This window comes from Panthera uncia, chromosome F2 (genome assembly GCF_023721935.1).
Source record: "Panthera uncia isolate 11264 chromosome F2, Puncia_PCG_1.0, whole genome shotgun sequence".
In the NCBI taxonomy this organism is placed as follows: domain Eukaryota; kingdom Metazoa; phylum Chordata; class Mammalia; order Carnivora; family Felidae; genus Panthera; species Panthera uncia.
This window is the reverse complement of record NC_064812.1, coordinates 73812843-73830318: the sequence shown is the minus strand read 5'-3', so window position 1 is coordinate 73830318 and position 17476 is coordinate 73812843. Positions and strand designations below refer to the sequence as shown.

Below are 17476 nucleotides of genomic sequence, written 5' to 3'. Positions count from 1 at the left end.
ATGGTCTGTCCCTCTTCCCTTGCTGAGGATGGTCTTGTCGGCTGCCAGTTATACTGATCCCAGGGAGCCTACAGGGAGACCCAGCACACCAGAAGACAACCAGTTGGGATAAGGCTGCTTGACCGAACATCCTACCTGAATGTTCTCAATGTAAAACAACATGGCGGGAACAACATAAAGCATATCCAGTATTTGCTAGCAATGCCATTGAGTCAGCCGGCCACCAGGGTCATAGACAGGCTTATATATGTTATAAAAGGGAGATAAAAATGACTCTTGAGAGCATTTTATCATTTAAAAAACTCATTCATTTATTTCATGGTTTTTAGACCATTCAGCACAGAGCAGAAAATAGTTCAGATGTGTAACTTGAAAAATACATTTGAGAAGCAAAAGAGTAAGGATACCCAAATGGTCAATAAGCCTATAAAATGACGCTTGAACAATCAACAATAGCCAAAGTATGGAAACAGCCCAAATGCCCATCGACGGATGAATGGATAAAGAAGGTGTGGTGTATATATACAATGGAGTATTACTGGGCAATCGAAAAGAATGAAATTTTGCCATTTGCAACGACGTGGATGGAACTGGAGGGTATTATGTTAAGCGAAATTAGTCAGAGAAAGACAAATATCATATGACTTCACTCATAGGAGGACTTTAAGAGACAAAACAGATGAACATAAGGGAAGGAAAGCTAAAATAATATAAAAACAGGGAGGGGGACAAAACAGAAGAGTCTCATAAGTATGGAGAACAAACTGAGGGTTACGGGAGGGGTTGTGGGAGGGGGGATGGGCTAAATGGGGAAGGGGCACTAAGGAATCTATTCCTGAAATCATTGTTGCACTATATGCTAACTAATTTGGGTGTAAATTAAAAATAAAATAAAACAAGTTAAAAAAAATGACGCTTGATCTCACCAGCAACTAAAGAAATGTAAATTAAAACAGAATGGCGAAAATTAAATAAGGCTCATGATATGAAGTATTGGTAGAATATAAACTGTGGCCAGGAGCCCAAATTAGCACAAACTCTTTAAAAGTTGCCTGGCATTATAAGGCGCCTGGGTGCCTCAGTTGGTTAATCATCCGACTCTTGAATTTGGCTCAGGTCATGATCTCACAGTTCATGAGATGGAACCCCGCATAGGAGCCTGCTTGGGATTCTTTCTCTCTCTCTTTGTCCCTCCCTCGCTTGCACTCTTTCTCTCTCAAAATAAATTTTTAAAAAACTTAAAAAAATACATTTAAAAAATCTGGTTGGCATAGACTGTAATTGAACATATCATACCCTACGATCTGGCAAATCTACCCCTAGTGATATGCCCAAGACAATGTGTTACAATGTTACACATGTGTTACAAGTTATGAGAGACACAGAATGCTTATAGCCACAGTATCCCCAAAAGCCCCAAACTGGAAACAGCCCAAGCTTCCATCAGTAGTAGAATGGACCTTGCAGCATTTCCATACAATGGAATACTATATGGCAATAAAAATAATAGACCACAGCTGTCTGAAACAGCATGGAAAATTCTCATAAACGTAATGTTGAACCACATTGTTACAGAGAACAAAATCTGTTTTCTTTTTATAGAGAAATCTAAAAATAAGCAAGTTACTTTATGGTTATAGAAGTCATGAGGGTAGTTACGTTTGCGGAAAAGGAAAGAGCCGTTTATTTGGAGGGCAAGGGAGTGGGTGCTGAGGATGTTCTATTTCTTGACCTGGATGCTGGTTCATGGGTATGTTTCCTTTCCAGCAATTCAGTGAGATGTGCACTTGTGACATGTGGACTTCTCTGCAGACATGTTATACTTGATTAAAAAAAAAAAAAAACGCGAACAGAAAAAGTATCAGCACGTGACACGGATGGGTATATTTACATGATTGCCAAGCTCCCTTCTCTGCTGAGACAGGCATTCCTGGTCAATAATAGCACGGTTTTTTGTTGTTGTTGTTGTTGTTGTTGTTGTTGTTGTTGTTGTTTGTTTTTGTTTTTGTTTTCCACTTTTGAAGCAATGGGTGAGCATTACAAGTTCAGGTGTTTGGTGTAGGAAGTGATTAAGAGTATCTCTTCATTGCATGTTTATCACCAAACCTGAAAGTTTATATAACTTTTTCTCCCCACCCCCGGCTAAACCGGGATACTTTGAAGGCTGCAAAAAGACGACAGATACGGGTGGCAGATATAACTGAGGTAACTGGCACATTTTTCCCTCAGGAGGGAGGAAACTTGAGGCCGACAGGGAGGTTGAAACACGTCAGCTTTACCTTGCCACTTACCTGCTCTCAACCTTGAATTATTTCTGGTCGTGTCAACACCCCAAGCCTGAAGACCTCCTAAGTCTTGTTCCTCCTCCCAGTTGGGGGCACTGCAGCCACTTTTGGCGCAGTCTGGAATGCCCTTCCATCACATTCATATAGCTGGCTTTATTATTAGTTGAATGGATGAATTGGTTCCCGTGGGGGTGCTTAAGCACCCCTCCAGAAACAAAGCCCATAGATATTCACGGTGGTCGAAGTCTCAAGGCATTCAAAGCTGTATGCCCCTTTCCATCTTCTAAGAAGAAACCTTCGTGGCTCGAGGCTCAGATTCGTCATGCCTTTTATTTTTGGAGAACTTCCTCCTTACACGGGTTTTACATGTTTGCAGTGGAACACTGAGAAAGCGAAGAAGATGATTAAGGGCTCTGCAATCCTTCCTGCCTCAGGAGACACGAAGCCCGGGAGAGAAAACACTGTGGTTGGGTGTTCTCAGGCTCTGGCCAGACTTCCAGAAGCTCAGGGACAGTATCTCAACCCTGGGAGGCCCGGGAGCCAGAGCACCTAGGCCTGGAGAGGCCTGGTCCCTGAGAGGCCCAGGGTGACGGGACACCTCATTCCCGACCGTCCCAGGACGAGGCGTTGCGGGTCAGGAGAAGCCCAAAAGCCCCTTGCGAGCACCGGAAGTTACGACAACCATCTAATGAGGACAGTGTGGCCGCAAGAGCTTCAGGCCCCACGGCTAGCTGGGATTTGCTACACAGAGTCCGCAGAGCTATCGACTCTCGACTCTCGGAAGGAACCCAGGCCAGGACTAGGCCTGAGGTGGACCTGGGGCGGCCTGAGAGCCAGGACGGAGGTGAGGGGGCCCAGAGAGAGCACTCGGGAAGGTACAGGTGGAGCCGCGGTGCCCTCCGCAGGGAGTGTGCGCCTCTGCACCCAGGGCGCACGGGTTTTCTCCAGGCCCCCAGCTCAGCAGCCCCTTGGGGCTCCGGGCGCATCCAGCCCCCCTGCCCCGAAGCCCTCGCCCTAGGCTGGTTGTAACCCTCGTCCCTCCCGTGTTTATGGATCCCCGAATGCCTGTGCTGAGGGCTTCAGTCACAGCCTGGTTGTCGGCGTTTGAAACGGCACCCCAGGCTGACTCAGGGAAAAAGGCTCCTTGGAAGTAGGACATTCTTGGAAATCAAAGCCTTTCTGAGTTCAAGGTGCAAAATCCTAATGATGGATTTCGGACCGCAGGCCAGGCACGCGGGAGCTCTGTGGGGACCCAGGAAGAACCCGTACCGCACCCCTCGAGCCCCATTTCCCGGACGACCGCGATACTGGCTGCGAAGCTGGACTTCAGCTGACCTTTTCCGCAGTTATACAAGGCAGCCGGACAGAAGGAGCCCTCGTGGCTGGCCATCTTTTCCGCTTTCTTCTTTTCCCGCTTCCCGGTCCCTCTTCCCTGTTCTCTCCCTCCCTGCACATTTGGGGCGCATCTTCTGGGTTCCACATTTTCCCCCAGGCGTCAGGCGGGGGAGGACATATAGGAATGAGTGACATTGTCCCACCCCAGACATTGCTGGACCTATAGCAAGGTGATAGGTGGCAAAAGAGGTGACAGGTCTGTTGACTACCCCGAGGGTTTTGGCCTGGTCTATCTACACGGCTACCCTAAAATAGAAAAGAAAGGGCTACTACATAAAGAACAGTGCTTGATTTGGGAAAAAAAAAAAAAAAATAGTGTATTGCTTTCATCATGAAAATTGTGTTCTTTTCTCAAACCCTATTGGATGAGATGTGTATTACACATGTTGTATTCTTATAAGGTAATGATTATGTTACGATCTTATCATGGTAGGTGGGGGTGGGGAGGAGGGCATTTTACTCTTGCCATCTCTAGGGTGTAGGCTGACTTTCTGTTTCCAGGGTTTGGGAATCCTTTGCTCTTGGGGAGAGAATTAAAAACTTGGGCTATTACCACGACGATCTGGGTTTCAGGTTTCTTTGGAAAAGTCTAGCAACGTGGGGTTGGCATTTCCCAGGGAAACAATTGTCTAAAGCTGAACGGAGACCTGACATCTCTGATGTGTTATAACCTCATCACTCCTTTTTGCTCATGTCACTGGTTTCCAAGGGCCAGCTTCTGGCTATCCCCTTCTTCCTGATCTGCTCCAAACACTTACGTTACTTCCATTTCTAGTTCGAAAGGGAGAGGGCTCTCACCTGGAAGCAAAAGTTAGTTTGCCAGGGATCGGGAATATAGGCGGCGGTGTGGCTCTGAGAGTGGTGTTGACCTGGGACCCCTTGCACTGATCAGAGGTCTTCTCATAGTGTATGGCCGAGGGGATGTCCCAGGGACCCCAGCAGGGCTGGACTCCGGGACAGAACTCCCGGGACAGCGGGGCTGCCTCTCCAGAAGGGAGCACACAGGCTTGAAAGGTGGTGGACTGCAAGGTAGAGACTCTTTCTCTCCTTTTCTGAGTTGCTAAACTCTGAATTTGGGGGGAGGAACACAAAGGAGAGAGTGGGTGAGGGTCCTGGAGAAAGGACTTAGTGGATGGGAGTTTAGCTACAGGTAGTTTCAACTAGAAAGAAGGAAGGAATGTTACATATGTTCTTACGTTTGTTGTTGCATGTCGTCCCCAGTGGTTTAATTGATATGAAATAGCCATAAGCTTCTTGTGGGATAATCTGCCTTCTCAAATGTCTGGAATACCTTTTCAAATGATCTGGTCCCCAAATCCCTTCAGTCATCCCTTGACTCATTCGTATGTCCATCTGTCAGATATTGGAGAACGCAGTCTGGGTTGTGGTGTCAGAGTATACAATAGTGAGAAAGATAGAGTCCCAAGTTCTTCCAGTTGTTGGTAGTGACCTGAGCGAGGGACAGGGAGCTGGAAGGCAAAGGCTATTGCCTGGGAGCAAGCAGTTTGGGATCTTAATTCTAGTTGTGTCCTTCAACTGCTGGGCGACCTTGGTTCAACTGTTTAGCCAGAGGGCTTCATCTGCGTTTGTGAAATGGAACCAAATTATCTTTCATTTCTTTTTAACTTCTAAAATACTTTGCTGAAGAAAACGGACATACACATCTGGATATCAGTGCAGATTTCCTTATATATGAGGGCATAGCTAGTTTCTTTATTAGGTTTTGGTTTTTCTTCCTGTATCTGATTTCCAGAAACGAAGAGTGGAAATACATTGTATTTTGCTACGTGTGTTTACTCATCTAAGATTTTCCGTGTAAGGAACGAAACGAAACATGGCTTGGCCGCTTCAGCGGTTGGAAGAGGAGGCCAGTGGTGAGTCTGTCAAAAGCAGATGGCCTCAGGGCGCCTGGGTGGCTTGGTCGGTTAAGCGTCCGACTTCAGCTCAGGTCATGATCTCACACTCCGTGGGTTCGAGCCCCGCATCAGGCTCTGTGCTGACAGCTCAGAGCCTGGAGCCTGTTTCAGATTCTGTGTCTCCCTCTCTCTCTGCCCCTCCCCTGTTCATGCTCTGTCTCTCTCCATCTCAAAAATAAATAAACATTAAACAAATTAAAAAAAAAAAAAAAAGCAGATGGCCTCAGTGTCTTCAACTTTAGGATTTACCATGGAGACCAGAAGGCGAATGAGAACCTTGGGGAAGGAGAAACTTACAAGAAGGTCATGCAGTTGGGGTAATGGGTTTATTGTACCTATTTACAAGTAAGCGTTTACTGGTATTTTTGTCAAGAGTGAAGGACAAAGGAACAGCAACCATTTTAGCAGGAACACGACACAGCTGTAAGAGACCAATACTGAGCATCAACACGGTCGAGGGAACACGGCGCCCGAAGCGAGCGCTTGCAGGTTGTGTAGTTACCCAGACAATAAAGGCCACCGTACCATGCAAGCAGTGCGCGATAATAACACACGATTGACCGGGGGACAGAGGGAGGCCTGCTGGGGCCTGGGGTCATCGGCCGGGAAGGGGGTCAGAATCTCGTAAATCCTCTGTATCTCTTCTCCACGTCGGGAACTTCTTTGGAGTAGCTTTCGCCTTCCTCGTCGGAGGGCAGAGAGTCGGCAAAGCGCTTGAGGAAGCCCCCGTACCTCTTCTGGTAGTCCATCCACCACTCGGGCCGACCGACTCTTCTCATGAAGCCCCCGTACCGCTTCTGCAGCATCTTGGCTTCTTGCGCCAGCTGGGGGCTGCCCTTCAAGGCTCTCATGAAGCCCCCGTAGCTCCTGCTCACGTCTTCGTCATCACCGCCCTCGCGGGGGCGGCCGCCGTCTCGGGTCTCCCCAGGCCCCAGCAGCTCTTTCAGCAGGTCCGAGGAATTGGCCAGGGGGTCCTCGTCCTCCTCCTCGGCGTCCTTCTTCATGAAGCCCCCGTACCTCTTGGCCAGGATCTCCCCCGCGGGGGCCTCTTCTTCCGGCTCCTGCGGATACAGCTCATCCATTTTCTTCATGAAGCCTCCATACCTTTTCATGAAGCCCCCGTACTTCTTGGCTAGCGCGTGGCTCTCCTCGGGGCTGCTCTCTCTGAGGGCGCTGGTGCCATCTTGAGGAATCTCCAGCTGGGTCAGCTTCAGGAGCTCCTTGCAGGTTTCCCAGGTCTTGAGAGAGGGCAGTTTCCCTTCACATTCCAGGGTGCAAGCCTGGGAAAGGAATCCCATTTAGTGATACAAAGAGGCTTTTCTGGTTTCATTAGGTAAACAGTTTTTCTGTGTGTGTGTGTGTGTGTGTGTGTGTGTGTGTGTGGAGTGTGCTTTCCTATGGAAACTCTTCTATGACAACGTGATTTCCAATTTCTCATTACAGCTTTTCAATATTCTGAACAGGCACATCAAAGGGAAACGGAATCATTGTGGGTAATTAACTGAGTCAAATTAGAATTTGTCTTTGAATTTGAACGGACTGTAGCTACCACGCCATTTCAGTATTGTAAAAGACTTTTTTCCACCCAATTTTAATCTCGACTGGCTGCCTGCACAATCTAATTTCACTGAGTAACCTTCCACTGTTGATTGCATTTTGTTCGAGCATTTTCTAACCAAAAGGGAGAAACTTCTCTTTACCTAATTAGGGATATCATCCCCAGATTCCTTTTATCTTCTTGTCTTACAGATAAGGTCAATATTAATAATATTAGGTTGTTTACTTTCTTGTGTTACTATTCTACCTGGAATGGCATTTAGTATTCCGGCAAACATTTTCATTCTTGAAAGAAAAACAGCAATTTCAGAATAAGTTGCAGAAGAAAGACATTCTAAAACTCAGTGTAAGTCTATGAATTACTTGGATGATGACATATTGAGTTGCTGCGTGTTTTGTTTTTTGCCCCCTTGGTTGATTAAAACAGATTTAATCATCTCGAACAGAATCTTTCTTATGATGAGGTCTGATATGCAACTATGCATATGCAAATATTCACACATTATTCATGTTTCTTAACAGTTACCAATGTACAGAAAAGTTTCCCCTCCCAATGGAAATCATATTATTTGATAAAATGGGAATGAGAAGTGATCTGTATATAATTCCTTCTTTTTATTATGTAATAATTAAATTTTAATCAGCATAAGATTTAGACTATGTGTTCTAACAATCTTAAGATTCTCTTCTATCCAGTAGACCACTTGGGTATAATAAAAAGAGAAGTAATATTGCGTGACCATTTATAAAGTCTATATAATAGTTCTGGGCATTTCAGAGCTTTTGATAGCTGCCTCAAGTCTACTTATGGAACCCAGGTTACAGACCCTTGATTTAGAAAAACCAGGCCCAGTCTTGGTATTTAAAATATATTGGTATATTAATTTGTATAAAACACACACATGTTACTTTCACAATGCAAGAAAGTATTTTCTTAGTGCAACAAAATTCCTTAGGGTTCTTTAACCAGCTCCTAATAATTATTTAAACTTTGTGTCTAAGAAAAGTAAAGAGATGCTTTATAAACCCCTCCAGATGATGCGCTTAAAATGATCCTGTGTTACTCTTGACATCTGAGCAAGAAACAGAAACACCACTAGAAACATAAGCTGTTCAGGGGTCAATACCATTTCCATTCAAAAATGAAATATCAACGCTCTCTTTGCCAAAAATTACCATTGAACATTTTGTATACTGTCACCAAAAGGCTTTTTAATGTTGAGATTCTTTCAACAAGAAATGATGACAACCAGAAAACAAACAAAACAAAAACAAAAACAAAACACACACACCCATGCTGAAAGAAGTGATGTTAATTTATAAGTTCCAATATATGTCTATGCATCTGGACAACAACCCTGGCATGCCTGCTTAGCTTTGCACCCATCACCGAACAAAACACAAGTGACTTTCACGCGGTAGAGGCTCCATATTTGTTATGTTGATTCTACATAGTTTTGGTCAGGCAACCTCATTTCTCATAGGTCTTCTGCATCTGAGCTAAAATTCCAGAACTGCCATCATACCAACAACACAGTCATTAACAGTCTTTTGTCGCAGAGAAACTAACAACCCTACATGTTGTTGGCAAACCAATCAGCCAAGGCAAAACCCATCAGCCAAACAAATCAGAACGACAAAGGCTAGATGAAGAGATTTGTTGCCCCTATTCAAGATGCAACATTTTATCAGAGTTTAAATATAAAGCCCTACTATGTGTCTTCTTTTTCAGGCCATGCAAGTACCTGTTCATATTGAATGAAAGGGACCAGGTGCTTCAATTGAAACAAGCCAACGTTTAACCTGAAACATACACTTTGGGTTTTCTGGAATCCTTTCCTTAATTTTCATCCCTATTTTATACGTCTACATCACAACATTTCTTCAAAGGCTGAGATGGGGAACTTAACTCTTTGGATTAATACATTATTTTCTACTGAGCCTTTTAAGTCATCACGGAATTTCAACAAATTGAGAAGACAGTGCAAAGGGATCCCTGGAGAAGCCAGTTAAAATGAAGCTTCCTGGGTCCCCAATTCAGAGATTCTGATTCAGTAGAGCACCAAGGCTGATTTACCAGCACAGGGACTATGAGTAGAATGAGTGGGGGTTCTTTGTTCTCAGCCTCCCTCCTCCCCTTCCCCCCAGCTTCTGTCCTGTAGTTATCTTTGCATTGTTGTCACCTCTTTGGACACCTTTCCTGTGCCTTTTTCATAGCAAATTAAATTGTTGTCTTAGTGGTATGACAAAAGTACATTCAAGGGAAGACAGAAGTTGAATTCCGGGGTCTTACTTGCCTGTAAGATGTGCTGATCTGTTTCTCCCCCTTCCACTGCACCCCCCTTCCTCTCCCTTCCTCCCGATCCCAACCCTTTCCTCTCTCCTATCCACAGGTGAGGGTAAGGGCTTGAGGGACCTGAAGTTGAAAGGGCTGGAGAAATGAAATCCAAAGAAAGACAACGAAATGTCACTAATGAAAAATGACATTATTTGCAGGAAGGATGGGAGGATGGGTTGTGTGCAAGGGGACCTTCGTGGGATATGTTGGGAACTGGGGTGACCGAACATCGTCCTTAGGACAGGTGGGGTGACCACCAAATGCTCTCCAAGATGCTGAAGGGCGCGTATCCCGGGGCTCCTGCATCCCCAGGGGTAAAACGAACTTGGTTTGTGGGGAGACGCTGCCTCTTTTATCGGTCCCTAGAGGGTCGCGGGTCCCAAAGCTGAGAGCTAGAGCGGGACTTTGGTAGGCGTTCAGGGAACGGTCGGACACCTGCGTCACCGCGGAGATCGGCGCCGCGGCGGCGGGACCGAGTGGCCGGGGGATGCGCCCTGTCTGCGGACCGGCTCGCTCCCAGCCCTCCCTCCCGCCCGCCCGCCCACCTCGGTAACTCACCAAGGGGTTGATGTCGGTGGGGCGCGCCAGGCGGTAGCTGCACGTCGCGCAGTCCTGGCTGCATTCCGCCCTCACGGTCGCCAGGAGCCCGGGGCCGAGCGCCAGCAGCCAAATGCAGAGTGTCAGGAACCGCGCCATGGGCTGCAGGGAGAAAAGGACGCGAACTCGGAGCGCGCTCGGAGCAGAGCGCGACCTTCGGAGGGACCCGTCGCCGGGACAGTCCCAGCCGGCGGCTGTCGAGCCGGAGCTCCCAGGGATGCGCCCTCCTGGGCCCCCCTCCCGCCTTGGCGACGCCGCTTTTGGAGGCCCAGGGGGCAGATGGCCCCGCGGTCTCCAGGTGGGCACTGGCACTGGCCCCCAGAGCCCGCGGATGCCCGGGGCTCTCTTTCTGGGCTCCCACAGCCTAAGGAGGATTCTGGACAGAACACCACCTGCGAAGACCAAATGCAAGAGAACGGGAGCCTTGGGGCGGGGTGCGGCGTGGCGGGGGGGGGGGGAGACGACATTCACCCGGGTCACAAACAGGCACCCGAAGAAAGTTGGGGCGCCCCATGCAATGAAGGAAAACGCCGATTCGAACCGAGCGGGCGGACGGTCGCAAACGCACGCAGCAAAGGCGCGGTTTGGACAAGTTCACTCACGTTGACGCCGTTCGGATGGCGCAGGCTGGTCGGCGACATCGGGTCCCAAGCGCTGCTCTAGATGGGAGAGAACAAGGCAGGTGTGAGGCGGGCGGGGATCGGGGCCGAGCGGCCGGGGGCGCGGGCAGACGCGGGTCTCACCGTCGCGGTCCTCGGCGTCGCCGCGGGGCCGCGGGCTGGACTGCAGGGCTCGGCGCGGCTGCCTCGCCTGGCCTGACTGTCCCGGGGCTGGTGGCTGCTGGAGTCACTTTATAATTAGCCCCCAAGCCAAGGAGGCGAGCGCGCCCCAATCGCCGGCGGGCTGCAGCTGACGCAGGCCCTACGCCAGTCCCGCGCCGACGCCCTGGTGGGAGGGGTCCGTCCCGGCCCCAGCACGCGGGCCCGGGGGCGGGGGGCGCAGGGTGGCTCAGCTCGCGGCTGGGTGACACATCGAGGCAGTCAGGGCTTGTGGAGAGAGAGTGGGATGACATCAAGTCCCCCCCGGGTGAGGTCACTGAAATCGCACGCCCTGGGGGTGCGGGCTCCAAGGAGAGAGCCGAGGGGGAGGCGTCAGGAGGGGCAGGTGGGCAGACTTAGATTTCTGGAATGTGCTGGAGACCCTGTGAGCGAGTGAACCTGCCCTTTCTCCGCCTCCCCCTGGGGCGCTGGGTGGTCGCGGTGGGTGCCCGGCACGGCCGTCCCGAATGTCATTTATGCACCTGTCTGTACCCACCTCCCCCACTGGATTCTCAGGTCCCTGCCTCAGCGTCTAACCGCGTCCGGCGCATCGTCGGAGGCGCTCAGGGAAGGGTTAAAGTACAGAAAGATGGAAACTTATCGGGAATCTTAAAAATCCCCGGACAGCTTTCCCCTTTCGCGTTAGTGGGACCCCTGACCAAACGTGGACTGGAACAGCGTTCCTCTAGGGACAACACGCCGCGCGGCAGCGGCGGGAGGGGACCCGCCTTTACCCAGCTCCCTAGCCAGGCTTCCCAGTCGGGGACACGCTGCCTCTAGCGCTGTGCCCAGGGTGTCCTGGGGGTTTTGATGAGTGACAGGGGGGTGCAGGGCGGGTGTGATGCTAGCGTGCCAGGACTGGCGAGCGAGAGACGAGCGGCGCGGTACCCCGGGCGCCTGGGGCTTGGGGGCGCACCTCCGCTGCTCAGGGAGAGGGCCAGGAGCCGGCGGTGGGGTCTGGGGCTGCGGTTGAGGCTCTCACTCCGCCACTTTCTAGTTCTGCGGAACATTGCCAAGAAGCAAGTTATGTGTCTTATGTAAGGCCTCACTTTCCTCGTTTGGCGAATAGGAACCAGAGGGAATGTGCCGTTCGTAAGGTTCCGGAGAGGCGCAAATGAAATAATGGGCGAAAGCATTGATTTAGCCTTGTGTCCGGCCTATAGCAAGCCCTAGAAATGCGCATCTGATCTGACACCTGTCATCATCCTCCCTTTGGTTTGTCCATCACCCACCCATCATACATCTATTGTGTATTGATCCAGCCACGTATCCATCTGGCCTGGCCCTAGAGGGAGGCCACAAACTGTCCCAGAGCCCCCCTCACACACAGAGAGAGCCTCCAGTCTTTCCCAGCCACACGGACCCCACACGACCTCAGCCTTCGCAGGTGCCCGCAGCCTCAGGGCTCCGCGGAGGCTCGGGCCGCGCCGCATCTCCCAGTTTTGTCGCTAGAGGGCAGCGCTCTCCTGCGTAGCTTTGCGGGCGCAGGGAAGGGGGCTCCGCGGGCCCGCTCGGGACCCTCACCCCGGGTGGCCGCAGCGCCGCAGCAGTGCATGGCCTGTCCTCCGGGCAGGGGCAGCTCTGCGGCGGGGGACCTGGAAATGCTAGCGCCGGGGTGCGGCCGCAGAACGCCGGCATTGACATCTTGCCGGAAAAGCATCACATGCCTCTGGGGCCCTTCAGCCTCTTCGCCATCAGGGGGCTGATAGAATCCTCTCCAGCTACTTTCTCTCTCTCTCTCCGACCGAGAGGAGAGCTGACATCTGTACCTGAGGTCTCCCCCAGTGGCCTGGGCTTTGTAGTCCGTGCAAAAGGAGCGCACGAACAAATCCTGCCCGACAGGAGAGAAACCCCCGCTGTATCGGAGCCCGGGGAACACCTGGCATCGCCTAAGAAGTGTAAAAACACAATCGGGGGCAAGAGGCTGAGACGTCTGTGTCTGGAACGACGGCACCACGTGTGGCTTCCTTAGGATACACGGGGCTAGACACGGAAAAGCTTCTTAGAATCTGGGAAAAGTATAGAAACTGAAGGGTGAAAGGAGTTTGGGGGAGGGTTTATTCCAACCCTCACTTTACAGATGGGGGAAAAAAAAAAAACCCAGGCGCGGCCAAGTGACATCCAAGGGACTAGCCCAGACAGTGGCAAAACCAGGTTCTGCCACACCTTTCTGGGGAGGCCTCAGGTTTGGTTTGTTTCAGTTGGAACAATCAATGTCTACTCTGAGTTAGTTTCTCTCGGTGAGTCTGCATCTTGCAGGTTTTTAAATGTCAGGAAAGAGAGGGGCACCTGGGTGGCTCAGTCGTTAAGCATCCCACTCTTGATGTGGGGGGGGGGTTAATCTCACAGTTGGTGTGTTCGAGCCCCACATGGGGCTCTGTGCTAACAGTGTGGAGCCTGCTTAGGGTTCTCTTTCTCCCTCTCTGTCTGCCCCTACTCTGCTTGTTCTCTCTCTCTCTCAAAACAAATAAACTTAAAAAAAGAAATAAATGTCCCTTCCCCCCATCTGCCCTTGGAGGCTGAAGGGCATGCATTTTGCATTTATTTCTTTATATTTGACTCACGGCAGTGGGTTGCAAGGAATTCATCTTTTCACGATCCAGTAAATATTTTTAAGAACTAATAGATATTGCAGTTATCTTCTGAGAAAAGACTGTTCTAGAAACCAGACTCAACAAAGGGAAAGGAATCTTCTCTTAAGGCATTTAATCCGGAGAATTCTGATTTCCATGTCAGGATCAAGATGTCCCCTTCTTCTGATCCTAGGGTCCCAAACTGTAGATAAAGGGATTTACTCCAGAGACCAAAAAAAAGTGATTTGTAAAACCTTGGCGATGAGTGGTGTTCTGGTTGCTGTAGGAGGGATTTTAAAAGTCCTTGCAATATTCTCTTTCATCACCTCCAGGATGGAAAATGCCTAAATTGAATGCTGTCTTTCAAGTGTCCGTGCTCCCCCTGCCACCTAGATACAGATACTTTATTATGGAACCTGCTACCTCTTTGCCCCTCAGTCCCTAACATATCAGTAGTGGGAACACGGCAGTTTCGCGCTCCAGGGATTGTGTAACGTTTCAGCATAAAAGCACCATGTTCTAACATTTCAGATGTTTGGAGTCCTGCCAGAGGCACGGTAAACTTGCCTTTTTCCGTTACAATCTAGAGCATAGGCTTTGCAAGCTACGATTCTGTGAGCTAGGCGCATTACCGCAAAGGATCCCTGTTAAGGGATTCTTCTTCAGACTGGCTCAGAACACAGGTCACAGACAGATTCTAAGTGGGATTGGTTGGAAGGGGATGCTTTTATGGTGTGATAGATCCCCACTTCAAGGAAAATGAGTCTGGTACATTCTCACTCTGAAAAATTCAGGAAACAAAATAAACCCCTTAGAAGGAAAAGTAACCTGGTGCAAAGTCACCTAAGAGTAAGTTTAAATAATAGATAATGTGTCAGTGCATCAGAAAGGGGGGGAAGGGTGAACAACAATAAAAATAGCAGGGAAGGGAAACTAAACGCAGCACATCAAACATAATGTGTACACATATGTAAACTTAGAATTGAAATAGAGTTCCTAAATTAGGCCTTCAGCTCTCAGACATGAAAAACTAAATTTTAGGGCTAAGCATAGGTAATTAGACCATGAATAAAGCAAGTCACATGATGACTGATTAGATTAAATGAAGATATAGCTGAGGATCTAACCAATATATGGATTCTTTTTCTTCTTCTCCTCCTCCTTCTCCTCCTCCTCCTCCTCCTCCTCCTCCTCCTCCTCCTCCTCCTTCTTTTTCTTCTTCTTCTTCCAGGCATCTGAATCTTAATTTTATTTCTTACTCCAATAAGGAACAGAAAATCTAATTTTAAACAAGGTATGTTTTATAATATTAATAAAGAATAGAAATTTTTAAAGAATAAATCTTACAAAAGAGGTACAGAGCCTTAACAGAGAGCATCAAAAAATGTTCACAAAAAACACGACCTAACAAATGGAAAACATAATCCCTAATTTAATTACTTCCTGTGGTGTCATTTATCTTGTTTCTCTATCTCCTGCATTTCCTAGAAACTGAAATTTACATCTTAAGTCTTGCTAGATTCAGATTAAGCGTTTTTGACTAGACTGCATCATAGGTGATATTGTCTACTTTATATTTCATGACATAAATATATCTGGTCATCCCATCATGACTGAAGCTAAGAATAGCCACTGAATTAGGGTGATTGGCCACTTGACTGGAATGATCTCCGGTTCTTTTAGTTATCATTGGCAAGAAATTATTTTCATGGTCATAAAATTTATAACAAAAGTAAAGAATCCAACAACATTTGCCTGTCTCCATTGCCAAATGTAATCCGTTTCTGTCGCTAATCCAAAAATACTACGAACTCGGACTTTTTCCTATCACGGATTTAAAAAATGACCGTGAAACTCGACCTGGCAGATCGCACAACCAATCCCACGCGGCCAGTTCGTAAGTACTAAAACCACATCCTCCGCATAGAAATACACTTCCCATGTTTTCAAGGTCGAGATTTGGGGCTGTAGTCCGAAGCTTGGCCTCTAGGCACCTGCCCGGCTTCGCTTCGGGTTGTGGCAGCATGCTTCCCCGGGCACAGGGGAAGACCTCTACGTCTAGACCTCCACACCCCTTGTCCGGCGGAGGTAGGACGTACCCAATATTGGCTGCTCAGTAATGTCCAGGTGCTGTCGCGCTGTCTTGCTTTCCACAGCACGTTGCAGGGTTGCTGTGCATTCAGGACGTCCCTCCTCCGGCTCTCTGGTTCTGGGATGGGTGTGACACTCAGTCAGACTCTGCTCAGATCAGGTGGCCTTCAGAGGAGCCACAGATGAAGCCGTTCTCACTCTGAAGTGACTGGCCCCAGGACTCCAATGACCTCATGTCCAGCCCGGCTGCCTCGTGGACGGAGAGTAGTACCTCCTGGCCTACCGGCCACTCATGGCACCCTGTCTGGTAAGCTCTACCAGCATGCAAAAGCTGGGGGTGAGCTGGAAAAGTTCAGATGTCTGAAGGATTCCAGAACAGCTTAACTTTCAGAGACTGAGTTTTGGAATTGCCCTGAAGAAATTTGATAGCCGCCTCAGAGCCATGTTAGGAAATTGCCTTGCCTCTTTGGAACTAAACCTTATTTAACAACCCGAGTTTAATTTGCTCTGGGTTGTTTCCAAAATCAAATGGCTGATCCCGTCTGTAGGACCTGCAGAGAAGGCAAAAAATATTAATTGAATGAATGAATGAATGAATGAGTGAAAATATGCACCAAGGAAGCAATTTCCACAATTGAGGCGGTGCTGGAGGAGAGGTTCGAAATAGGTTTTGAGCACCGATAAATCCCTGGAATAAATGCCCGGGGTCCAGTTTACCTGAAATTCTGGCGGGATATTCCTTTGCATATGACCCGCAGCACAGAGCTTTACACATAATGGAGACTCGGTAAAGTTGTTTTTAAAAACTACCTTCCTCTTCGTAGTCACCTCTTCCATGGTTCTCATGTTCGTGCCATGGATTCAACAGGTTAAAATATTGTCATAAAATTATATAAGCCAAAATCCTGCAGGCATTCACTTCTAACTCTATCATTATTCTCTTGATATTTCCTTTGTTTTGTATAGATATTAGAACTTAGAATAAAAATTTTTTAATGTGTATTTATTTATTTTTGAGAGACAGAGTGAAAGAGAGAGAGACAGAGAGACAGAGACAGAGAGACAGGTAGAGAGAGAGGGAGATAGAAATCCCAAGCAGGGTCTACACTGTCAGCACAGGGTCTGACGTGGGGCTCGAACTCACAGACTGTGAGATCGTGACCTGAACCAAAAATCAAGAGTTTGGATGCTTAGCCCACTGAGCCACCCAGGTGCCCCTAGAAAAAAGTTTTTTTTAAATATGCTTATGAAAATCAGTCCAGAGAAAGTCTTGTGTGTGTGGCACAAAACGAGGTGAGAGAAAGTAAGGTTGGAGTATATGCATTTTTTCCAACTCTGAAGCTCTTATCTGATAATCCATTTGGTGGAGGAACAAACCCGGTGAATATCTTAGCAGATATCCTAGAAGATATCCTAGATATCCTAGATAAAATCCTGCAAGATTTTATGAAGAGAAACAATTATGTTTCTATTAAGAGCTTAGGATCAGAAAATGCTAATTTGAATTCCTGTTCTGCTTTCAATGGAATGTATACACTTGGGAATGTGAATTTCTAAACCTCATTTTTCTCATCTGTACAATGAGGATAATAAAAAACTACCTGCATTAATTTGTTGCCTGGATTAAATGAAAAACGAATATATGGACAGTGTTAGGTATTGCATTTATATTAGCGACCCTTTTTATTGTGCTAAAGAATTTCTGAGGCAAAATGTTTTTTCCTTGGTTTCTGGATTGTCATGTTAGAAGCCTCTCATTTTTGAAGCTGTGACTTGTTTGCTTTAGTGGAGTGTTCAGATAATGAAAGCAACTGAGTATTTTGATAATGGTTGAAGGACACAGGTTTTTTATCTACCTGGATCCAGTGCTCCAAATTAAAAATTACAACCACAGAAGTGCATGGGT

The 17476-nt window shown here is 48.0% G+C and overlaps 1 protein-coding gene across 2 annotated transcripts; it reads right to left on the bottom strand.

Annotated features, from left to right (window-relative positions):
- Window positions 1-5903: 5903 nt before the first annotated feature.
- PENK (proenkephalin) lies at window positions 5904-10969 on the bottom strand. 2 transcript variants are annotated; one of them, XM_049633703.1, is made up of 5 exons: window positions 10832-10969; window positions 10691-10747; window positions 10050-10190; window positions 6701-6876; window positions 5904-6613 (listed from the first exon to the last, which is right to left on the bottom strand). In XM_049633703.1, exons 2-5 carry the CDS (start codon window positions 10727-10729, stop codon window positions 6211-6213), a joined length of 759 nt encoding a protein of 252 aa, XP_049489660.1. In that variant the 5' UTR covers window positions 10730-10747; window positions 10832-10969; the 3' UTR covers window positions 5904-6210. The 2 variants fall into 2 exon arrangements, with proteins under 2 accessions (XP_049489660.1, XP_049489659.1); XM_049633702.1 differs by having other exon boundaries at window positions 5904-6876; window positions 10832-10966.
- Between the last annotated feature and the right edge of the window lie 6507 nt (window positions 10970-17476).

Bases quoted from the DNA above. Each gene is read 5' to 3' on its own strand.
- PENK (XM_049633702.1), bottom strand. From the start codon at position 10,729: ATGTCGCCGACCAGCCTGCGCCATCCGAACGGCGTCAAC. The intron at 10,191-10,690 runs GTGAGTGAACTT...TTCTCCCTGCAG, and splicing joins GCCATCCGAACGGCGTCAAC to CCCATGGCGCGGTTCCTGAC. The intron at 6,877-10,049 runs GTGAGTTACCGA...TTCCTTTCCCAG, and splicing joins CCACCGACATCAACCCCTTG to GCTTGCACCCTGGAATGTGA.